General features: G+C 49.8%; 1 protein-coding gene and 2 long non-coding RNA genes across 6 annotated transcripts; 2 read left to right on the top strand and 1 right to left on the bottom strand.

Annotated features, from left to right (window-relative positions):
* Nucleotides 1-867: 867 nt before the first annotated feature.
* On the bottom strand, nt 868-3,110 carry LOC138417178 (uncharacterized). The gene is made up of 2 exons (XR_011248018.1): nt 2,855-3,110; nt 868-1,625 (listed from the first exon to the last, which is right to left on the bottom strand). It is a non-coding gene; the product is annotated as an uncharacterized lncRNA (long non-coding RNA).
* On the top strand, nt 1,282-10,805 carry ADIG (adipogenin). Of its 4 annotated transcripts, XR_011248016.1 has the most exons (4): nt 1,282-1,490; nt 6,555-6,864; nt 8,929-9,224; nt 9,515-10,805. XR_011248016.1 is itself a non-coding variant. In XM_069546969.1 (2 exons), the coding sequence occupies exons 1-2, from the start codon at nt 1,364-1,366 to the stop codon at nt 6,671-6,673; spliced, it is 246 nt and encodes an 81-aa protein (XP_069403070.1). In that variant the 5' UTR covers nt 1,282-1,363; the 3' UTR covers nt 6,674-7,356. The 4 variants fall into 4 exon arrangements, 1 of the variants encoding a protein (XP_069403070.1); XR_011248015.1 differs by having other exon boundaries at nt 8,929-10,805; XR_011248017.1 differs by lacking the exon at nt 8,929-9,224.
* Nucleotides 10,806-15,760: 4,955 nt separating this feature from the next.
* LOC138417179 (uncharacterized) lies at nt 15,761-18,361 on the top strand. The gene is made up of 2 exons (XR_011248019.1): nt 15,761-15,893; nt 17,629-18,361. It is a non-coding gene; the product is annotated as an uncharacterized lncRNA (long non-coding RNA).
* Nucleotides 18,362-24,288: the final 5,927 nt, after the last annotated feature.

The raw sequence follows: 24,288 nt of genomic DNA on the forward strand, positions 1-24,288 counted from the left end.
TTTTTAACAATGCTTTTCATTTCACCATGTGAGTCATAGGATTTTGTTAGACCCTAGGGGATTGGCCAGACCTCCTGGGGCTCAAGAATTCCAAGGCCATTCCCTTTCTTATCTAACAAGCTCCCTGACTTGCTGTGCTTGCAAGCAGGCATGGAATCCAGGCAGTGTCCAGGTAAGTCAGGCCTGCTCTCCTGCTTCTGAAGCCTGAATAAGACTTTCTCCATTTTAATTTCCCTAACACCTGCCCCATTTTCACAGTGGTGTCCCCCCTTGCCCTTCTCCTTTGGCCAGTGTCTTCTAAGGAGGTCCGTCCACTCCGTGTCTCCCCTAAGTCTACCCCTCTTCCTGCAGCTGCTTCCCCAGCCTGGAACTGGGTCTGCCTGACTTTCCAGCCTGTGCTTCACTGGATGCCATGGTCTCAAAATCAAGTCGGCATCAGACTGGTTGCCCATTGACATGTGGGTTCCAAACATCACCCCCAGAGGTTCTGACTGCTGAGCAGGGTGAACTGTGCCAATCGGCCTGTTTCCTAGGTCCCCTCCCCCCACCCCCATCTGCTGGCAGTGGTTGAGGCAGGTGGGCCAAGCACCCTCTTGGAGGATACCACACTTCTTCCTTCCTCCCCTCCACAAGCAGCAGCCACTCTGAGAGGACTTCTGCACCCATCAGGCTCCAAGCCTGGCCAGCGCCTCCCTCCAATTTAGGTGCTCTCCGGCCCCGGGAAGCCCGGGGCTTCCTTCCTGCCGAGGGGCCTGACTCAAGGAGCTTTCCTGACTACTTTACAAATGAAAGAATGAGAGAGAAAAGAACAAGGTTAAAGTCTTAGAAGCTCTTCACCAAAAACCCTAATAAGGAGAGAGACAGAAGTTTCCAGATTAAATAATAATAATTTACTTAGGGACTGGCTGGCTCCAGGAAGAGTCTGTGACCTCAGATAAGTGAACACCCACCTGGGGGCAATTTGTATCCATTTTTTCTAACAGCATCTTGGCATGCTAAGGATTATTTCCTCCTACAAGAGGATTGGGGAGTAAGGAAATTCCAAGTGCAGAAATGGAATTGGTTGTCGTATATATGAAATTCATGATTTCTGAACAAGCAAGAGGATTGTGATACCACAGCATCGTACAGGGATTTAAACCCAGGCTGGCCTGCCTAGGAGCCTGGGCTTTTGTTCTCAAACTGTCCCATTACCCCAGCTTCTGCCCACTCGTCCAGAACAACTTTCTCTTGGCCTGAAGGACACTGTTGCTTCCTTGTTACGTCACTGGCTCAGTCACAATTGGGCTGAGAGCAGAGCGTGGCCCGGCCCGCCAGGTCCCCAGGGCAGCCCCGGCTGGCCCGGCCTAGCCACACACGCACCATGAAGTACCCTCTGGTGCCACTGGTGAACGAGCTCACATTTTCTTTCCTGGTGTTCTGGCTCTGTTTGCCCGTGGCCTTGCTGTTGTTCTTGCTGATCATCTGGCTACGCTTCTTACTCAACCAAGGTGAGCCGCCCAGGCGGGGCCGTAATCCTGGAGCTGGGCAGGGCATGGAACAGGGTGGGGTTCCTGAAACAACTGTCAAGAAAAGGGCTTCCTTCAGGTGTTTTAACTGCTGGCTCTGTGTGAACAGACGGTCGCCTGTAAGAGAAAGGGAAAGGACTGACTTGCTAGTTTAGAGTTTCTGAGCCTGGAGTCCCAGAGCGAATCTTGAGTTTGGGCAACAACATGTATGTGTGCATGTCTGTCCCTTCAGGGCCACCGCTAGCACAGAAGGCCTTTGGTCTGCATGAAATTATTGTGAGTGCGATTGCAAATTTGGTTAAGGTATTCTAGATAGAAGATAAAACAATTTACTTTTACACTACAATATAAATATTTATGGTAAAATAAACATGGAGCAGAAACGGACTTGGTTGTTGTATATACAAAATTCATGATTTCTGAACAAGCAGTAGTTATGTACCACTGGTAGTAAGAGCTATTAATATAAAAATGTATGTGTAAAGTATATTTTATTTTTATATTTATAAATAAATAGACTAACAGAACTATACTTTTAATATGAAATATGGTATCAAATGTAAAATGTATGTGTTAGCATGATAGTGAACACTTTCTGGTTTTGCAACCAATCAGTAATTTAGGAGGAACTGAATCTTTATAATACATAAGCAAGTACAAAAAGAAAACAAGGCGTCCCTTCAGGGCCACCGCTAGCCCATAAGTCTTTGGTTACAAACTGGAAAGATGTGGTCCCCTCGGCTGATGAAGTAGTTCAGTGCCATCCCTCCTGTGGATGCAGCCAGGGCGTAAGGCTCCAGGAGTAGAGAGCCTGGGCTGGCTTTCAGCCCCTCTCAGCCCTCAGCCTGGTGCTTTTTCAATCAACAACCAGCTGGATGGGCATAGCGGCCTTAGGCATTTAGCAGGTACCCGGGGACCACTCACTGGAGTAGGAAATGGCACCCGACTCCAGTATTCTTGCTGGGAAAATCCCACGCACAGAAGAGGCTGGAGGGCTACATACAGCCCACGCGGTCGCAGAGTTGGACCTGAGGGCGCGCGCATGCGCACACAGAGACCACTCAAGGTTTCCAGCTCAGATCGCGCCGCAGGGAGGATATGGGTTTCTGTGGGACCCAGAAGCCGGCTGACATGTGTCCTGAACTCAGCTAAACACCCAGAGGAGCAGGAGGCAAGGCGAAGCTGGCCTGAGGGAGGCTGAGGGCGGTGGGCCAGCGGGCAGGGACGTCAGGAATGACACTCTGCTCCTCGAGGGTCCCGCCTGCCCCCCCAGCAACTCCCCTCACCCAGCGACCTCTTCCTGGGGACCGCTTGACCCTCCACCCCCTGCTCCGCCGCCCCATCACCTTTGACCAGCTGCGCAGGGAGAGCGCTGGGTGTGCTGCCAGCTCTGCTCAGATGGCGTTCAGACCGGCTGAGCAGTTCACCGCCAACTTGTCCCATGATCTCCAATGTGGGGGCGGGGAATTGTGCAGTTGGGCGTTCCTGGCGAGGGCTTCCAGAAAATGTCTGTAAGTGTGTTCTCTTTCGATTCCCAGGGTGGACCGCAGGCTGAGGCCTGGCGTCATGGTGTCAGGTAGAAGGCGAAGCCCTTGTCTGAGCAGTGGCTATAGAAGCACATCTCCCTCGAGCCTGGGGGAGGTGGGCTCAGGTTTCAGCCTCGCCCCGCCGCGCCCCTCTCCTCTCCCCCTCCCCCACTGAGAGAAGTAATCCAGGCAGTGTTAAGGTTAGAGGATGTGTAGGCATGGCTTTGGTTGACTTTTCTGGAAGGTGGGACATCGTCCCTGAGGTCCAAGGCAATAATCTTCTCCAGCAACTCTTTCTCCCTGGAGGCTCAGCTCTAAGCCGTCCACAGCCTGCCCTGTTTGACCCCTTCTCTGACGGGCGTTCACCCACCGACATCTCACATGGCAGTTTGAAAGACATCCTTTTGTTAATTTTGCAATGAAGAGAAACTGTCTTTAAAGCGAGGCGAGCAGCCCTCCCGAGGGCCCCTGTCTTCTTGGAATTCTCAGTATTGCTGGGTCTGTTCTGTCCTTGTGCTGAGAATTGGCTCAAACCCAGGGTCTGGATCTGCCAGGGCTTGCTGGGTTGGGACTCCAGGCACCCTGTCCAGGGGTTTCTAGTCTGCCCTGGATTTCTTTATTGGAATCAGTCTGGTCTGGAATCCAGTATGAACAGCAGGCAAGAGGAGTTTTGATTCCCCTCCCCCCACCCCTGCTTGGGCCTCAGGGGGGCAATTTCAGAGCCCAGAAGGTGGAGGGCTCAGCACCCATGCATCCCATGAGGGTGGAGGCGCTTTTCCAAGTGCAGTTGGGAGCAAGTGAATAGGAGGAGGGAGCTGCCTGGTGAGATGAGAGCAGAGCCAAGAAAAAGAAAAGGTTATGGCAGCTGAGCCCTGAAGAGGAGGAAAGGGGAGTGATGCCAATCCCTAGTCTGACATGGAGAAGCAGGATGTAGCCTCTGAACTCTGCCTTTGAACAAGGGCCCCAGATGGAACTGCACGGGACTGTGGAACCTGCCTTTGCGTCCCAAGCTACCACCACCTGGTGGGAGCCTGGTTGTTCCACCTCTCCAAGCTTCTTTCCTTGCAGAAGATGAATAACACTGGTTGGTAATCGCCTTCATGAAGTTGTTAAGAGGATCAAATGAGAAAGTGCATGCAAAACAGTTAGCACAATGGAAAGAGGAATATGGAAACTTACATTACCTTGTGTAGAATAGATAGCCAGCAGGAATTTGCTGTGTGGCTCAGGAAACTCAAACAGGGGCTCTGTATCAACCTAGAGGGGTGGGGTCGGGAGGGAGATGGGAGGGAGGTTCAAAAGGGAGGGGATATATGTGTACCTATGGCTGATTCATGTTGCACTTTGACAGAAAACAACAAAATTCTGTAAAGCAATTATCTTTCAAAAAAAAAAAAAAGCACAGAGGATGTGTTCAAAACAGTCACTGTCTCTTGGGAGGAAAAGTCACTTCATCACACTGATTTTATTTTTTAATGATCTCAGTTCTTTTTTTAACAGATTTATTTATTTATTTTTGGCTGTACGGGGTCTTTTTTGCTGCATGCGGGCTCTCTCTAGTTGCAGGGAGTGGTGGTTACTCTCTAGCTGCGGTGAGCAGGCTTCTCATTGCTGTGGCTTCTCTTGTGGCGCACAGGCTCAGTTGTCACGTGGCCTGTGGGGTCTTCCCAGAGCAGAGGTTGAACCCGTGTCCCCCGCATTGACAGGCAGACTCTCAACCACTAGGCCACCAGGGAAGTCCATCGCACTGATTTTAAATCACAGTAACTGCTAACGTTGTTGAAAGCCTGTTTACCATGTCTTACTTCTCAGTTAACCCTCACCATACCAGAAGTTATTATGATGCCCATTTTACAAAGGAGGAAATCAAGGCTCGGCCTTTTCTTGGTCTACATTTGAGGGGCTGTTTTCAGCCTCCTTTACTTCTCTGTAACCGGTGAAACACCTTGAGTATACCAAGAAAAATAATAATCTCTCCCATTTGCCTTCTTTTCTCAACTTTCTTTTCCGAGATAAGCCATGTCGGCAAGCTCATGTGCCCATTTAATAATATGTAATTATCCAAATAATACAAAATATAATAATACAAAATAATCCCATTTTTTTTTAAATGGGAGGTGTGTTCTTTGGATTGTTTTAAAAAAAGTGTTCTTTTTTTTCTTAATATACTATTGTATTCAAGTATAATTGACTTACAATGTTTCAGGTACACAGCAAGGTGATTCAATTATACATATATACAAATAATATATGAGTACATGTATAACTTGAATATGTATATGTATATTATTTTTCAGATTATTTTCTATTATAGGTTATTACAAGATACTGACTGTAGCTTCCTGTGCTATACAGTAAACCTTTTAACCTGTTGCACATCTATTTCTTAAATTAGAAATCTCGCATTCTATTCATACTAAATCAAACAAGTGGAATCAAAATGTCATAATTTTTTTAGTTAGGCAAAAATTCATAAGTGTTCTAAAATTAAAGGGATTCTATCATATACTTCTCTGCAATGCCGTTGGTTGGGTTGGCCAAAAAGTTCACATGGGGAGGATGTTATTGAAAAACTCAAACAAACTTTTTGGCCAACCCAATAATACACCACAGACATCCTGCAGGCAGAAAGATACAGATCTAATGTGTAACAGCCTCACGACATGCTATAGGATGGAAGGGTTCTGTGGTGTGAGTGTGCCACACTTCACCACCCAGACCTCTCATCATGGACACACACGTGGTGTCCAGGGTATTTTAGTGTCTGTGTGCTTCACCAAAGAACAGTGCTGTAAGAAAAAGCACTGGACACGTATACTCAAATTTTTGTTGATAAATGAACTGGTGGACCAATGGATGAACAGGTGGATGGGTGGGCTTGTGTTTCCTGTGTCCCCTTCTGGACCATGCTCAATGCAGGTAGGTCATTTCTTCACCTCTAGGGTCCTTCCTCCACTTAAAAAAAATTATTTATGTATTTGTGGCTGCACTGGGTCTTCGTTGCTGCTCAGGTATTCTCTAGCTGGGGCAAGTGGGGGCTACACTTCATTGCAGTGCAGGGGCTTCTCATTACAGTGGCCTCTGGGACTTGCAGGCTTCACTAGTTACAGCATGCTGGTTCAGTGGTTGCAGGTCCGAGGCTCTAGAACTCGGGCTCAATATGATGGCTCATGGGTTTAGCTGCCCCATGGCATGCGGGATCTTCCTAGATCACAGATCAAACCCCTGTTTGTTGCATTGGAAGGCTGATTCTTATACTATTCCACCAGGGACATCCTGGGGTCCTCCCTCTTCTAGAAGGTTGGTATTTCCCGGACCAGCCTTCTTTCTTGGTCTCTGGCCGCATTCAAGGCCCTGAAGTCTTCCTGGGAGGGCTGTCTCACGTGTCGTGATTCTGCCTTGGCCCCCTGGCCTCAGATAAGGCTGCAAGGATGCCGGTATCCGGCAGGGGGCTCCTTCAGCATCAGGAATAGGAGATAAGAAGTGACCACCCAAGTGGCCTTGTCTTGTCCCTCCACAGATTCAGAGGAAAATGACTCAGATGTATGCCTCGATTGGGAGCCCTGGAGCAAAGACCCTGACGAGTTTTGCCAGGAGGAGATGCTCCACAACCAAGAGGAGGAGAGGCCTTGCTGCTGAGCCTATTTTGCCTGGTGAGGCCCCTCTGAGGGTTGGAGAGCTGGAACCAGAAGCCTCAGTGCTTCTGAAGCCTCAGCCAAAGCCTAGGGTGGCTGCCATCCTAGAAGTCTGCTCCCTCCACTGTGCTGGAAAGCTTGAGATCTCTGCCATCAGAGAGCCTTCTGCCTTGTGTGGGAGACCTGGTTTTGCAGGTGAGAGGACCAGTCACCCCTGCCATAAAGGGCTTCTTTACAAAGGTCCCCCTGCCCTTTATCTCTGTGACCTCACCTCCCACCACTCTCCTTAGAGTCTTTGCACTGGCTCTTCCCTCTGCCTGGAACCTTCTCCTCCAGACATCCCTCACCTCGGAAGTCCTGCTCAAATATCACTTTTTCAGTAGGGCCCCCCAGCCAACCTCCTTACTATTATCATCTCTCCCCCTCACTTACTTTGCCATGGCACTTACCATCCCTGACATGCTCGATAACTGACATCTCTCTCCTAAGCACCCACAGCAATGCCTGACACAATGCGGGCTCCGTAGATATTTGTAAAAGGAAGGCGAATGACATCATAACAGTAGTAATAGTAATAACGGGACTTCCCTGGTGGTCCAGTGGTTAAGACTTTGCTTTCCAGTGCAGCGGCTTTGGGTTTAATCCCTAGTCAGGGAATTAAGATCCCACATGCCTCCTGTCCAAAAATCCAAAACATTAAACGGAAGTAACATTGTAACAAATTTTAAAATGGTCCACATCAAAAAAATAAAAAAACCTTTAAAATATATAGTAATAGTAATAATAATGGCTGATAGTCACTGGGTTTTTAAGAGGTGCTAGGACCCTTGCTAAGCACTTGCAAGCTCATTTACAGAGTTCTAAATGAGGGAATGCAGAGTGGCAGTGAAGTTAAATAATTTGCCCAAGTATCAGAGTTCTACCTTTGCTGAACAGCGAGGACACCTAGGACATCCTAATGGGATTAAATGCCATTTCTGTGCCAGTGACTTCAAATATCTCTCGCTCTAATCTCCCTTCTGAGCCCTGTTATCTGTCCACTCAAAGTCTTCTCATGGCTAGAATGAGATTCTTCCTTCCCTTTGCTACCCCACAAAGCAAAACACAGCAGCCTGTCTTTTCCCAGCTGGTCCCCATGTCCACAAAGAGTACTGCCATTGGTTGATCTAGCTGCCTGAGCTGCAAGCCCAAGACTCAGGCTTCATGACTTCCTTTTCCTCCTACCCACGTCTAGTCCATCAGCAACATCCTAAACGCCATCTCTCACGTGTCCTCTTCTCTCTGTCCCCAGGGCCACCCCCAGGTCAGCCCGTATATCTCACTGCTTGTCCACATGGAGAAAAGAGGTGGTGGCAAGAAGCAGGGACCTTCACTCAACCTCAGAGACACTGATTCTTAACCTTGTCAGGTCATGACCTTGACAGTTGAGGGCCCCTTTCCCAGAAAACCACACACCTGGATACGCACTCAAAGTTTTGTGTTCAGGGCCAGCTTCACAGTGGTCACCTGTGTAGTCCCACAAGGTTGCCTGTTCAGGAGAGCCTCGTCCTTTGTTTAACCTTCTGCTGTCCTCATCTTGAAATTCTCAATTTATTTTGGCCACGCCATGTGGCTTGTGGGATCTTAGTCCCCCAGCTGGGAATTGAACCCAAGCGCTTGGCAGTGCAATCATGAAATCCTAACAACTGGACTGCCAGGGAAGTCCTTTGAAATTCTTAATTTTTGAACAAGGGGCCCTGCATGTTCATTTTTTTAATGGGTGCCACAAATCACGTAGCCTGACCTGTTTATGTACAATTATTATTATTGGAGTATAGTTGCTTTACACTGTTGTGTTAGTGTCAGCTGTACACCAAGTGAATCAGCTCTTTGTGTACACATATCCCCTCCCTCTTGAGCCTTCGCACCCCATCCCACCCCTCTGGGTCATCACAGAACACCAAGCTGAGCTCCCTCTGTTCGACAGCAGCTTCCCACTAGCTAACCTATTTCACACATGGTAGTGTATGTTGTCGTACCATTAATGGGGGAAGAGACGGAGATTTTTGGTCTCTACCCTAGAATCCTGTCCCGTTCTTTTTTTTTCTTTTAATGTTTAATTGGAGGATAATTGTTTTATAATGCAGTGTTGGTTTCTGCCTACAACGTGAATCAACCCTAAGTATATGCATGTCCCCTCCCTCTTGAACCTCCCACCCACCCGCGTCCCGTTCTCCCTTCCCACCCCTCACTTACTCTTTCATCTCCCTGTCACCCTAGGTTCAGCGTTCCACTACTTCCCAGCCTGGTTTTCCTGGCATCAGTGGAGCCGTGGGCATGGCCAACGGCGATGGGAGACTCTCCAGGGAGGGGAGAGGACTTGGGCGAATGAGGTGCTCCCCTGTGAGCCCAGTTTGGCTCCTCCACTGATGGACACACGAATGCCTCCAGAGACCCAGCTCTTCTCTGTTACAGATGACCTCCCCGGCCCCCTAGAGGGGAGCCAGAGCTCCTCTTATACTGTGAAGACAGCATAAGCGGGCCCCCGGGGAGAAGCTGGCCAGCTGAGCTCAGAGGTCTGCGAGGGCAGGGCTGGGCCGGAGGGCGTGGATCTGTATTAAAGAAACAAACAGGGTTCCTGTGCTCAGGAGACCCTGACAAACCTGCTGGGCCTGATCAAGCCCACTCATTTGACAAGCTGTGGGGCCGGGGGCAGCCCTGGCACCGGAGTAGTCCTGGCACCGACTCATGCCATCCTGACCTTTGGGGATCTGTTCCCATCTGTCCAAAGGGCTGGCAGATCCTGCTCTGAACTTCTGTTCTCTCATTTCAGGCACAAATTCACTCATCTTTTTTTTTTTTTTAGCCACGCCACATGACCTGTGATCTTAATCCTCCAGCCAGGAATTGAATCTGGGCCCTTGGCAGTAAAAGCATCAAGTCCCAGCCACTGGACCACCCAGGAATTCCCTCAGTCTCACTCCTTGATTAGTCTTCAGGTTGATTTTAATAACAAATATTCATTTAATAACTATCACAAAAAGAAGAGCTCCCGGTTAGTGAATGCTTACTGCATACCAGGTGCTTTTCCAGGCTTTTTTTTTTTTTTTTAATACATAGGACTTCCCTGATAGCTCAGCTGGTAAAGAATCCGCCTGCAATGCAGGAGACACTGGTTCGATTCGGGTAGGGAAGATTCCCCTGGAGAAGGAATAGGCTACCCACTCCAGTATTCTGGCCTGGAGAATCCCATGGACTGTACAGTCTGTGGGGTTGCAAAGAGTCGGACACGACTGAGCGACTTTCACTTCACTTTTAATACACACAATGGTTTTTAACCCTCAGAAGCATGCAGTGAGGTAGGGTCTCTGGTTATCCCTGCTTGACAGATGGGGAAACTGAGGCACAGATTTGTCAAGCACCTTGCTCAGAGTCACACCGGTGGGGCTGGGAGGGAACCTCAGCCCTGCCTCTAGTGCCAGCCCTGCTCCGCGGGGCCAGTTCTCCAGGATGGGGTGTTGGAAGAGAAAGTGGAGGAGACACAGAGATCTGACCTTTCCAGAACCCCCCTTGTCTCTGCATCCCCGCTGGCTACATGGAGGCAGCAGGGTTGATGGGCTGGAGAATAGGACAGACCCAGGGGATCACCTGGGTGGTCATCTTTGTCCCCTTTTTCTCTCTCAACCCATATCCCACCAACCACCACAAGGCTTCTAAACAAAGGAGGGAGAATAAGTCTGAGTTATTAGAGCCGGAATTACTTTTTTTAGTTCATTAATTGGGCAACTTGATTTTTGGTTACCTTTTTATTTTATATTGGAGAAAGTGCTTCTGCAGGCAGGCTTGACCGAGTTCCAAGGAAGGATCAGAGCAAGGCTCAACCCCCTGGGGAACTTCCAGAACCTCTCTGGAAAGCCCTGCAGAGAAGCCCATCGAAGGAGCAGCCACCACTCAGCTGTTGCAAGTTGTTGTCCCTCAGGGACAGGACCCCAGGATAATCCTCTCTTAGTTTTTTTTTTTTCATAGAGGAATTAGAGCTAGAGGATTTTAAAATGTGAGACCGCCCCTTGTTCAAATAATGGCAAGCTACACTGAACATGCTAACATTCCCGTGTTGAAATGATGGCAAGCTATATTAAATGTGCTCTAACATCCGCTAGGGGGAGCCACTCTGCCACTTCAAATGGAGCTTGGAGGATCCTGATCTGGTTGGGAGCATTTGTCTTCTCTGGGCTCATGGGCAGCACTGTAATTTCCCCTAGTCACCTGAAGAATGCAGCCGGCCGCTCCCTCCCAGAAGTGGTATGTGAGAATTTCGAAGCAGTCCATCTGTTCCCTCCCGACTCTTGAAAGCTTCTGTACAGTTCTCTGAGCCCTCGTGGCATAATGATGCTTCCAGCAGAGTGCCCCAGCCTTGGCTGCACAATGGAATCAAGTGGGCAGCTTCCAATGATGCGGATGCCCACGTCCCATTTCCACTGGTTTTGGTGCCATTGGTCTGGAGTTTTGCCCAGGCGTCAGGACTTTGAAGGATTTCCTGTGTGATTCCAGTGCACAGTCAGGGTTTAGAACCACCAGTCTTTGGGTCTGGTCTCCACATCTAGAATGCAGTTTCTTGGCCCAGCAAGTCTCCTATTTCTCTGGCTCTCACCCACCTTGACTAGGAGAAGGGATCACCCACAGCTGTGCTTTTCTCTGTCTCCTGGCCCAGCCTCAGCTTGGATTCAGGAAGCTTATATCGATTCTATTTCAAGACGTTTTCATCCGTGTTGTCTATAACACAAGAGCCATGCTTGAGAAATTCACAACCCAGAGATCAACTCTACCAGACTTACTATGTGGAAGAAAGGTGGTGAACATCACTGGACAATTCAAAGAATGAGCACCCTGCATGAAATGAACCCGTCTGGTCTTAAGGGTACCTTGAAGCCATGTAGGAAGACTGTGATGAGGCTGTGGTCCAGGCCAGAGAGGAGGGGTACTTGGATCAGGTGGTGGGGATTGGGGGAAGTGGGTGAATGCAAGAGATGTATGAAGGATTGAATTATCTAGAGGTTTAGGGAGCTCAGCCTGGCACTCTGTGATGACATAGAGGGGTAGGATGAGAGGTGGGTGGGAGGCTCAAGAAGGAGGGGATATGTATATATATATATATATATATATATATATATATATATATATAGTTATGACTGATTCATATTGTTGTATGGCAGAAACCAGCACAGCATTTTAAACCAAATATCTTCCAGTTAAAAATTAAAAAAAATTTTTAATGAAACAAAATTATCTAGTGGTTAGTCGGATGTGAGGGCTTCCCTGGTGGCTCAGTAGTAAAGAACCCACCTGCCAATGCAGGAGATGCAGATTCGATCTCTAGGTTGGGAAGACCCCCTGGAGAAGGAAATGGCAACCCCCACCAGTATTCTTGCCTGGGAAATCCCATGGACAGAGGAGCCTGGTGGGCTCCCGTCCATGGGATGGCAATGGGTCAGACACGATTTAGCAACTAAGCAACAGCAACGAATCATTTTCAGGAATGGCCCTCAGTGCACTTGAAGCAACCATCTGGTGAGACCAGGAATTCAGAAAGGAGAGCAGAGTTTATGGAGGGGAAAGAATGGGCTCAGATCACTTCCTTCACTGTGGCTTCCACAAACCATAGCGCATAGCAGTTGAGAGCACTACATCTGGGGCTTGCAACCTGGATTTGAACCCTGGGTCTGCAGCTTGCCAGCTGGATATGTGTAGGTGGGCCATCTACTCCTGGGTCTGTCTGCCCATCTGTAAACGGGACAGTAGCACTCACCCTTGAATATTTAAATGATGTCTGCATGTGTCTGGTGCTGGGCACGTAGTAGTAATAATTCGATAAACGTTGGAAACAAAATGACAACCGGAGATTGTTATTCATACTGTCCGCTGAGGATCCATGCACTTTTCTGCATATGCTGCACATCAGTAAAACACTGAAAACAAAACAAACACAAAATCACCTGTTAGTGATGCTCGGAACAAATGCTATGGATGTGCTGAGCACTCTTGTTCTCTGGTGGAATGAGGGATTTGTTGTCGCACTGCATCACATGACTTTAGGACAACGATGCCATTGGAACTGTTAGGGTTTTATTTTACTTCTTTTCTGCACCCTGTCTGACCTCCTCAGAAAGTACACCCAAAGAAACAACTGCTCCTCCCTCACTGCTTAGCTGTCAAAACAGGGTCACAGTCCTGAATATTCATTGGAAGGACTGATGCTGAAGCTGAAACTCCAATACTTGGCCACCTGATGCGAAGAGCTGACTTATTGGAAAAGACCCTGATGCTGGGAAAGATTGAGGGCAGGAGGAGAAGGGGACGACAGAGGATGAGATGGTTGGATGGCATCACCGACTCAATGGGCATGAGTTTGAGTAAACTCCGGGAGTTGGTGATGGACAGGGAGGCCTGGTGAGCTGCAGTCCATGGGGTCACAAAGAGTTGGGCACGACTGAGCCACTGAGCTGAACTGAACTGAATGCGGGTGTGACTCGGTTCTGGGGCTTTTGTCTCCTCCACCTAAGTGGCCTTCCTTCTCCAGGGCCCTGGGAATCCTCCAGGCTTCACTAAGGGGCTATTCTGTGAAGTGAGAGAATGCGCACACCTCTAAGCATTTCCATCCATTTGCCTCTCTGGCCTGAGGACAGTAGGAAGGGACCCTGAGGTGAAAACTTGGGCCCTAGGGTAGACTTATACTTCAGCCTGGAAAAATCACTTGCTGGGGCAATGAGCCTTAGCTAGGAAATAACTTCCTGGGGGTAATGGGTCTGAGCTCTAAGCCCATTTATTTGATCCTGGGGCTTGCGCTTGAGTCTGGGAAATCACTTCTTCAGCCAAAAATCCTGCGTCCTCAGCCTCCAAACTTGCTTTCCTAAGTCAGGATTTTAGCCCCTGCATCCTAGGCCATTGGTACTGAATGGACTGGGTCTGACTGAACAGAGGTTCTGTTCAGAAACAGACGTTCTGTTTCCCTGCAGCAGCAGAGTCTGAAAGGCTGCAAGTTCAGGCTTGCAGTTGGGTCGGGCGGTGGCAGGAGCGGGGCAGAGCTGGGTAGGAATCTTCAGCATTTGGACTCCACTGACTCCAAACAAGCTGTGCAGCTGCTGCAGAGAGGCAGGTGGTCCGGAGAGGCACCTGTGCCTGAGGCAAGGGCTCCTGGCTGGTGAGGATGCTGCCCAAAGGGCTGGTGGCCAGGCCCCATCTTGAGGCACCAGTACATAGAGCAATGGAATATTTCCTGCCGTATCAATAAACAGGGATGTCACAGTCACCAGCGATTGCAGCCACCACAGATGATGAGCCAGTAATCCCTGGGGGAACTCAGGAAGGAAGGAACACCTGCCATCTAGCTGCCATCAGACTGCAGCCACTCCCTATGCTGAGCCTTGAAGAAGTGCAAGATGTGAAAACACAGTTAACTGGCTCCAGAGAGCTGAGGTGCCTATCAAAGGAATGATTTCAGTGAGCTCAGACTCTTGAAAAGCATTTCCCATATATAGAAAAGAGCTAACTTGAGTTACGCGGTTTTCTTTAAGTTGCAATAATCATTTGATGTTCAGACCACCTGTCTCGGGCTGTCCAGGAAACCCGAGAGTGGGCGTGGGCTCTGCCCTTTGTCCATGGCCCTTTAGAGGGCTAAATGGCCCACCTCCTCTCATCAAACTAGTGCTTCAGCGCTAAGTTCAACAAATACATATTGCCAAGCTGTGTTTGGGGGGACTGGGACAGGAAAGAGGCCCCACTGACCCACCCCAGCTCTGCCTGTCACCCCGGCGGCCTGACGTCCTTGCTGAGACTTTCTGGCCAGGCCGCCTTTCTTGATGGCCCTGATGTGAAAACTGAAGGACAGCAGTGGCCGACAGCCCCATCTCTGCGATGGGCGACTCAAGATCTGGCTGTGAAAGACGTACGCAGACAACAACAGGGCGGAGGACGGCCCCGAGTGGGTGAGTGCTCCCTACTCACCCCCACCCCCCACCAGGTGAAAGAAGAAAGGGGCAAGGGGCAGCGGGAGGGCACCTGGTGGCCCTGCGTTTGAATCCTCCGCATCTGCAGGGACTGGGGACCAAGCTGCCAGGAACGGCGCTGCCGATTGTGGCCACAAAGGGGCGCCCCGAGCCCATTGCAGCGAGCGAGGAGGCGGGGTCTCAGAAACTAGGGAGGTGACCGGGCTGAGCAAGGCGGGAACGGTGCGGTGCACCGGGGTCTTCCGGAAGCTGTCGCGACTGCCCCGTTTTTAGGCAGCTCTTGTGTACTTTGCCAAGGGTTGGGAAAGTGGGGTGTGGAGTGATTGTGGTGAGAAGCGGGCAGGAGAAAGGAAGGTACTTCTAAGAATCCCGAGTGTTCCAGGGAGGAGTCCAGAACCAAGAAGTTGGCCTTGTGCCCATGTTTATGTGAACCTGTCTGCGTGGGTCTGCAGGCGCCCTGCACGCGCTCCTGTTGTGTATGAGCGTGAACGCATGTGCACACATGGTTCTGTGCCTTTGTTTGTGTGTGCACCCTTTGGGGAACATTGTGTATGTGGACTTGATATGATCCATGCACACAACTGGTGTGGATGTGGATGTGCACATCTTGTATTTTGAGCGTGAGTCTTTGTGAAAGTGCACGTGCATGAGTGTTTACACACACATTTGGACTCCAGGCATGCATGTGTGTGTTCATGTGTAGGAATCTTTTTCTCTCTGCAGACTCCCCAAGTGGCAAATATCCGGCGGCCTGGCTGATCAAAGATCCCCTGGGAGTGGCCCTGTTCCCCCACACCAGAGTGGCCCACGTCCTCGGGCAGGTTCACAGAGTGTTTCAGCCCTGGATCACAGGGTCAAGAAGGCAGAGAGGACACGGACAGCTTCCCCTTACCCCTTACAGAAGCCTCTCCCCTGTAGGGAAAGGGGTGCAGGTACAGGGAGGGGTCAGCACCTTAGAGCTGAAGGCCATTGAGGGGAGTTGTGCAGACTGTGGGCCATTCCCTTTCTGGGGAGATCTGAACCTGAGCTGGGTTCTCCAGCCTTCTTAAAGAACTTCTTGGCTCCAAATCATAATGATGATAGCCATCATTCATTCATTCACTTGACAGGTATTTAATGAATGCCTACTCTAGACCAGGCACCATGTGGAATGCTAGACTCACAATGAAAAGGACAGAGGCCCTGGACCTACAAGTTTACAGCCCTGTGGAAGAGATACGACATAAGTCAAATAGCCAAAGGGTAAATATCAAGTTACAAAGTGTATTGGGTATAAGAGATATAAGGAACAATGGGAATGTAAAACAAGTATAGTATAGTATGGCATAGTCTGGAGAACGAGATAAAGCTTCCAGACACCGAAAACTGCAAGTGCAAAGGTCCTGAGGCAGCAGGCCACAGAGCTGAGAGAGGATCCATGGGGATAATCTGCAGCTGTCACCCCAGGATGTAAGAAACAGCTTGAACTCTCAGAAGCCTCCTGATAGAACTGGCATGAAGCACTCTTGGACTGTCAGTTCTTAGCAAGTATCTAGCCCAGTTCCTCTTGTACAGATTGGAAAACTGAGGCTCAGAGAGGGGAAGAGCCTTGCCCAGAGCTGCACAACAAATTGGGGGGAGATTTTGGAATTGAACTTGGGATATCCATAATTATCATATGATAATTATATGACCCTTTTATACTAATTATAATTAACATAATACTCATTCAATATTCATAATCATCTTGACTCATAATTTGCCCCTCACTGCAAGCTCGTGTCATCATCCCAGCACTCCCCTAGCTTTCATTCTGATGTCCAGCAGGAAGGGGCCTCATGGTGGGGGACCTGTGGCTGGCCCTTCCTGCCTCTTCCCTGCCTCTGGGTGCTGGGCTCCTTCCTGGGCTCTGGCTGTCTCAGGAGGGTCCTTTAATCTCATCTCCCACCTGAGACCAAAAATCGCTGAGGCCACCCCTTCCAGGCCTGGGCTCCATGCTCGGTGGTTGGTCTTACTGCCTCTAGAAGAACTAGCTGCTTGCTTCCCTCTCTTATAGCAACAGGTTCACAAAGTCCTTCAACATCCTCCTCTGTGAAGTCAGAGGGAATATCAGGAAGTGCCTTGACGGGGAACAGGTCTGAACGTAGGTCCCTGGGAGCTTTCTCTGAGCCTTGAGGGCTCACTGGGACCCTCTGGAGAAGGCCAGAGTCCACCCTGGGATGAATCTCCCCCTCAGGCCTCTGTCTGCTGTGAAACAAGGTAGAACCTTGCTGTGAGGTCAAGGTTCAGTTTGTGCATATCTTAGGATTCCATCCTGGGGTTTGGAGTTTTTCCTGGAGCTGGCTTCAGGCATGGAGGGGACAGAAATTTTTGTTTAGTGTGACAGCTCCTCCAGTGAAACTGATGTCTCTGGGCCAGGCTACCTGAAGCCGACCTGCTCCGGAGCCAGTGGCTGTGGATTCCTTAAGCAATTCTATATGAGCACACAGGCAAAGTCGTGAACAAAAACCCATGCAGATCTAAGTCCACGAGTGGTGTTGGCATACAGCAATCATGGGGTGGGAGCCCACTGTAGGGAGTGCATGGGAGTGAGGGCTCAGCTTGCATGGGCACAGGCAAAGTGTGCCCCAGTCACCAGAGCTAGCCCTCAGATACAGGGGCAGAGATGCTCTTCTCTGCTCCTGCTATCATCTTGGTCCAAGCCTTTGTCATCTCAATCCTTTTGATGATGGTGATGATGATGGTGATGATAATGGTGGTGATAATGGTGGTGGTGGTGATATGATGGCACTAAGTCTCAGTGGCTTCAATGCTTAAAAAAAAAAAAAAAATTGACCACCCTGCATGACGTGTGGGATTTTAAGTTCCCCGACCAGGAATCGAACCCCTATTCTCTGCAGTGGGAGTGCAGAGCCTTAACCACTGGACCACCGGGGAAGTCCCTTCTATGCCTTTTCACTGCTCTTTCTCCTTGCCCTCCTGTCTGTCCCCTGTACAGCAGCCATGGTGAGCCTTGCAAAACAACAAGCTCAGCTCTACAAAAAGCCCTCATACTGACAACCTTCCAGAGAGATGCCACGCCACTTCAAGTATTAATAGTATCTCAACCGCTTACCCTGGCCCGTGAGGCCCATCTGTTGTATCTGTTGCCACTGCGCCCACTCTACCAGCCTCACGAGCTTCCTTTCTATTTCTCAGACGTACCAGGTTCATTCCTGCTTTGGGATGTCTGCATGTACTGTTTTCTCCTCCCAGAGCATTCTCCCTTCAGCTACTCTCATAGCCAGCTCCTTTCATCTCCAGGTCTCAGCTCACATGCCACTTCCTTTCAGAGGCTTTCTCTGACCATCTTATTTGAAGTTGCGTGTGTGCTAAGTCACTTCAGTTGTGTCTGACTCTTTGCAACCCCATGGACTGTAGCCCGCCAGGCTCCTCTGTCCATGGGCTTCTCCAGGCAAGAATACTTGAGTGGGTTGCCATGCCCTCCTCCAGGGGATCTTCCCAACCCAGGGATCAATGCTTCCTCTCTTTCTTTTTCTCACCGCCTTAATTAATTTTCTTCTTAGCTTTTATCACTACCTGAAAGTATCATACTTAACTTTTTCTCATCTGAGACCCTGACTGGGATGCAGCCTCATGAAAGCAGAGACCACGTGAGGCTTTGTCCACTTTTGTGTATATAATGGTGCAGAGTAGGTGCTCAATAAAAATCCATTTGCTGAATGAACAGATACATGAGTCCCTCCCTGCTCCTCTGTCAGTGTCCTCCGGAAACTGTTGTCTTCGCCACCTGAGTTAACTCTGATCTCCCTGGTGTGACGTGTGAGAATGAGGAAATGCACCTGAAGGACCTGTAGCCAGAGCTCATTCAGGGCTGTCATTATTATTAATTATCAACAAAAGCCAGGCGGCCTGTGATGGTAATGAATGATATTATCTCCCCCATGGTTCTTGGCACCTGTGCTGGTCCCATGGCACACCTCACTCCCTCATTAACAAGGCTGGGATGCCAGGGAACTGTGTAGTTGGAGGGAGGAGGGGCACATGACTCAGTGGGTGCTGGGAGCCCAGGCGTGGCTGCACTGACTTTGCCCATCAGCCATCAGCAGAGGAGCCCAGTTTAATCACATGTCAGTTTCCTCATTCATCTTCGGCACTATCCGAGGCCTCATCTTTCCCCACTCTCTGGCGTCATGGTGATGGATGACCTCACACCAGCCCAGCTGCTGGGTTAGCACAGCTCACAGTGGGTACCTAGCCTCTCATGCCTCTTTGCAGCCTGGGGCTCACTGGGCCTGGAGTCATGTTTCCTTTAAGGAGCCCTGTTATGGACGGAATTGCATCACCCACACACTCCCACCCCCAATTCATATGATGAAGCCATAACCCTCAAGATAACTGTATTTGGAGATCAGGTTTTAAGAAGGTAATTAAGGTTAACCGAGGTCATAAGGGTGGGCCCTGATCTGATAAGACTGGTGTCCTTATAAGAAGAGATACCAGTGCTCTCTCTCTGTCCCTGGGCACAGAGAAAAAGCCAGGTGAACACATAATGAGGAAGCAATCATTTGCAAGCCAGCAAGAGAGTTCTCACCAGAAACCAAATTTTCTAGCACCTTGACCTTGGATTTCTAGTCCCCAGGCCTGCGAGAAAATAAACATCTATTGTTTAAGCCCCCAGCCTGTGGTATTTTGTTGTGGCAGTAGGAAGAGGCTGAAACAAGCCCTTGCAGCCTCCAGCTTCTGAGGTGGGAGAACCTCCAATGGGAGCGCTTCCTCCGGCAAATGGTGTAAATGACCCCTGAGCAGAGGAGGAGGTGTCTCACCTGGCATTCAGGTGAGTGCCTCCCCGGAGTGGCAGCGCTGAAACAGGGCCACCATGGGCCTGGCTGGTAGATAGGGCTCCAGTCCTACTCCATGAGACTGCAGGTAACTTGCCCAAGAGACAGATTCTTGTGCTATCGCTACAACACGGAGAGTGGGGAGGATGAAATGAGGGAGTCTGCAGTCGCTTGGCAGTGACATTAAATACCCACTGTGATCCCAGCCCTGGGCTAGGCTGGGGCCAGGGTAATAAATAGGATGAGTCTCAGCCCTCAGGGCACTCACAGACTATTGAGAGAGACACACTAACTTAGGAACAAATGATCTCACATTGTGATCAATTTCTGAGAAAATGAGGCAGACAAGAAAGATGCGACGGGGTGAGGAGGGAGAGAGAGAGAATCGGGTGGGGACGGGGTGGGAACGTGAGTGGATCTTTGTTTTGAGTGGCCAGAGAAGAGTCTTAGCTTTGGGGTCCCTGAGCCAAGAGCTGGAGAATAAGTATTTGGGAGGTAGTCCCAGGAAGACCCAGTGAGAGCAGAGATCTGAGATGGGGAAGGGCAGGTTAGAGCCATGACCGGCTGTGTTGGGTAAGGGAGTTAGAGAAGGCGAGGTTCAAAAAAAGAAGAGACCAACACTTTACACCCTGGAGAAGGAAATGGCAACCCACTCCAGCATTCTTGCCTGGAAAATCCCATGGACTGAGGCGAGAAGGGGCAGCAGTCAGTGAGCAGCAGTTAGTGAGCTGCTGCACTAACCCAAGAAAATAAGGACACATGGGCATGTATGTGGAAAGCTACTGTCTTAAGGGGGCCTGTTCCTCTCCAAGGTTGTGCGGAGTTGTTTTCTCTTAAATGGCTGGGGCAAGGAATTTTCGAGATCAGTGAGAGGCTGGACCGGCTGGGAGCTGGGCATAATCAACCTTAATGTCCATTTTTTTCCTTCAGGTGAGAGAGTTCTTTGTTTTGCATAGAGTGGTGGGGAGGACCTGGAGAGGAGTTTTAAACTCCAGGCTATTTTGATTCATGTAACTTCTCTTCAGGCTGGGGCTAAATGCTGCAGGGATTTCTGGGAAAAGGTGTAGATGTGCCTCGAATACAGGCCAACCAAGGAGCAGAGGATGAAGTATTATCCACCGATTCTTCTTTGATGGGTTGAGTGTTCCTTCCAGGGGTATTAACTCCCTAGCTCGTCAGGCCTGTCCCACGTACTCCGAGGCTGGGCATCTTCCTGTGTCAGAGGAAGACCCTGGGCAGAGAGATTCCTGGGTGCTGGCAATCGGAAGCCATCATGGTGGGCACCAAGGGGCGTGGGTGGGGCTGATGTGGAGTGTCTGCTACCAAACACCTCTCTGAGGAGATCACGCTGGAACCGACGTCAAAATGATGAGAAGAGACCAGCCATCGGAAGAGTCAGGAGAAGAGGTCTGTAGATAGAGGGAAGAAAAGGTGTCAGCCGTGGCCACTGTTGCTAGAGCATCGGTTGCCAGGGCAGAGAGATCGTCTGGGGGAGCTGGGCCAAGAGATGGATGAGTCTCCCTCCCAGAGATTCCCCAACCCTCCCTCCTCACCCCCTTCATGCAGGCTCCTCCTACCCTTTGTCCTCAGCTGCAGCAGAGTCACTCCATCCTGTCCCCTTGCTCCTCCTCTGCTCCCCATGTTGGCCCCACATTTTCTGAACTCTGTCTCTTCTTTGGCCTCAGAGCCTTAGCTCATGCTGTTCCCTCTTCTGAGAATGCCCTTCAACCCCATTTCTGCCTGATGAAAACCTCCAACATGCAATCAACAAAAATTTCTGTTGAGAGCCAGACACTGGGGATGGAGCACTGAATCAGCACAGATCTTCATCTCAGAGTTTACAGCCTAGTGAAGGAGGAAAGAAGTTAAAATGATGCATCCCACAAATTGCTATTTGCTGATTACCGTGGTATTGCTAATTACAATTGTGGGAAGTGAGATGAAAGCGAGGGGAAATGGACTAGCTCTGAAGTTTTCCAGGAGGCTGAACTTGAAAGACGAACAGTGAGAGGTGGAAGACCACTCTGGGCAGGAGGAACAGTGTGTGTTAGGCTCTGAGTGGAGGAGATCCTGAAAGGCTGGTGTGGCTGGAGCTGAGAAAGGTCAAGGGGACAGTGGGCAGGCTGAGCAGAGACTGGAACTGGATCCAAAGGGGTTTGGGAAGACCGGAAGGGTTTACTAATTTATTTTTAAAAACTATTCATTTATTTTTATTTTTGACTGTCTTGGATCTTAGTTGCGGTATACAGGATCTTTTGTTGTAGTGGGCGGGCTTAGTTGCCCCCCTAGGCAGTATTAGTTCCCTAATCAGGGATTGAGCTTGCATCCCCTGCCTTAGACTACCAGGTAAATCCTGCCTGGAAGGGTTTAAATCTACCAAATCAGTGGCCTGAGAATTCTGAGACCATTCCCAGATTTGCTCTTAGCAAATCTACATTTGGCCCCAGTGGCACGGAACGTCAGTTGGTCTGCTCTGGGTTTCGGCTACTGCCCCAGGCCCTTTCAAAGGGTCCCATATATTCTTCCAGACCTTCACTGAAGTCCTTCCTCTCTGGGAAGCCTTCTAACCTTGAAATCAGAAGAGATCTCACCTCCCATGTCCTCCTCTCCCCACACTTGGCTCTTGGCATCTTAGGGCCACTAGTGTGAAGGGGAAAGTTCTTCTGGGTGCAGGGCAGCCCAGGCTCAGCGGGAAGGGGGCTGAGGGGTGGAGGCTCTGAGTGGAGGGCCTGGTACCTGGCTGTGGGCAGGTGAAAGTGTTACTTGCTCAATTGTGTCTGACTCTTTGCCACCCCATGGACTGTAGCCCGCCAGCCTCCTCTGTCAATGGGATTCTCCAGGCAAGAATACCAGAGTGGGTTGCCATTCCCTTCTCCAAGGAATCTTCTTGACTCAGGGATCGAACCCCAGTCTCCTTCATTGCAGGCGGATTCTTTACCTTCTGAGCCTGCAAACTCTCCTCCTATACCTCCCAGGGTCCACACCGGTGCTTGCCCCTCACACCTGGATCTTGCAGGATATGTGCCATCGTGATCTATAAGGGACTTCATCCACAGACTTGGTAGGGGAGAGTCTCTTGTCCCGATTGTCAAGTCTGGGTGGGAAACAAGCTGACATCCGCTGCTGTGCTTTGCACGTCCCTGGAACCAAGGCTAGGGTAATAGAAATGAAAGATTCCTGGCAAACCCATCCTGCTGCTCCCTGCCCCCTCTGGGGGCTGCTCAGAGGGTGGGAGAGCCTTCTATTGAGAACCCCTCTTCCCACCCCAGCCACTTTGCCGTCTGGGGGAGGGGAAGGGGAGCCACTTTCATTGTCCCTGAACGCTGGCTGGCAGGGGGCCCAGGGAGGGGACTCCCCAATAGCGAATCTGCAGCTGCCTGTCTTTAAGGTAAAATTACCGTAATTACTCCAATTACCAAATCCATCAAGAGCTTTGGACTGAGGAGGCCGGTGAACAATCAGTTCTGAGGAGTGTGAGTCACTGGGGTGAGGGCACAAATTGCAGAGAGGGCGGCGGTTAATGTTAGAGCAGGCCCTTGACTGAGGTGGGGGTGGGGAAGTGCAGAGAAATCACGGTTAGCCAAACCCCACTTTGCTTTCTCAGTGAGATTTTTCTCCTATGTTGGAAAGAAATTCAAAATAAAACTGCCTACTCCTTTCACAGACCCCCCCCCACACACACACACACCTCATGTTCGAACCAAGTAAAGACTTGGTTCGTCTTTACCTTGTATGAGAGTTAAAAGGAAAAAATAAAAATGAACCGAAGCAAAGTAAGAACAGCAACTGGTATCTCGTAGGATCTTGCTCTGGGCCAAGTCTTGTGCAAAGAGCTTTTCAAGTTTCATCCCTCCAACCCCCTGGACACGTTCAGTCCATCTTACAGATGCGGGCATTGTGTATTTCCTCTTGGCCTAGATGCTCCAGACCCCAGACCCTGGGCGTGGTTTGCCTCTGTGCCCCTCATCCCTGACATGTCTGTTCTGTAAATCTGCTCTTTTAAAAAATATATATTCATTTATTTTTGAATGTATTGAGTTCTAGTTACAGCACATGGGATCTTAATTGTAGCTCATGGGTTCAGTAGTTCCCTTGAGGCATATGGGATCTTAGTTCCCCGACCAGGGATTAAACCCTCATTGCCTGCATTGGAAGGTGGGTTCTTAACCACCAGCCCACCTGGAAAGTCCCTAAATCTGCTCTTGGCACACACTCAAGAGATACTGTGAAGGAAAGGAAGTACCAGTTTGGCAGACGTGGTGGAATACTGGGAAAATCAGCTGACTGATCAGGCTCCTTTAAGTCAGCCCATCTCCTCCCTCCCTGACTTCTCCATCCACCTTGCAGCCTGGACTTTGGGGCCTGGAGCTCCCGAGGAGTCATTCAGTGTGGGCAATGACCTTGACCACCAGGCTCACCCACTGAGATAGAAAGATGACCCTGATCACCCATGCGGATGATTTCAGTGCTGTGGAGTTGTGTGTATTTTACCACTACTCAACTATATACATAAAATGTACCCATTTTAACCATTTTTAGGGGTACAGTTCAGTGACGTTAAGTACATTCACATTGTTGTACAGTCATCATTGCCATCCATCCCTGGAAATTTTTCATCTTCCCAAACAAGAACTCTGTGTCCATTAAATAGAAACTCCCTGCTCCCCTCTCCCTCCAGCCCTTACCAGTAGCCATCATTCTAGCTTCAGTCTCTGTGAATCTGACTCCTCTAGGTGCTTCGTCTAAGTGGACTCACACAGTGCTTGTTCTTTTGTGTCTGATTTGTATCACTTAGTGTGCAACGTCTTCAAGGTTCA

Source organism: Ovis canadensis, chromosome 13, assembly GCF_042477335.2.
Source record: "Ovis canadensis isolate MfBH-ARS-UI-01 breed Bighorn chromosome 13, ARS-UI_OviCan_v2, whole genome shotgun sequence".
Lineage (NCBI taxonomy): Eukaryota > Metazoa > Chordata > Mammalia > Artiodactyla > Bovidae > Ovis > Ovis canadensis.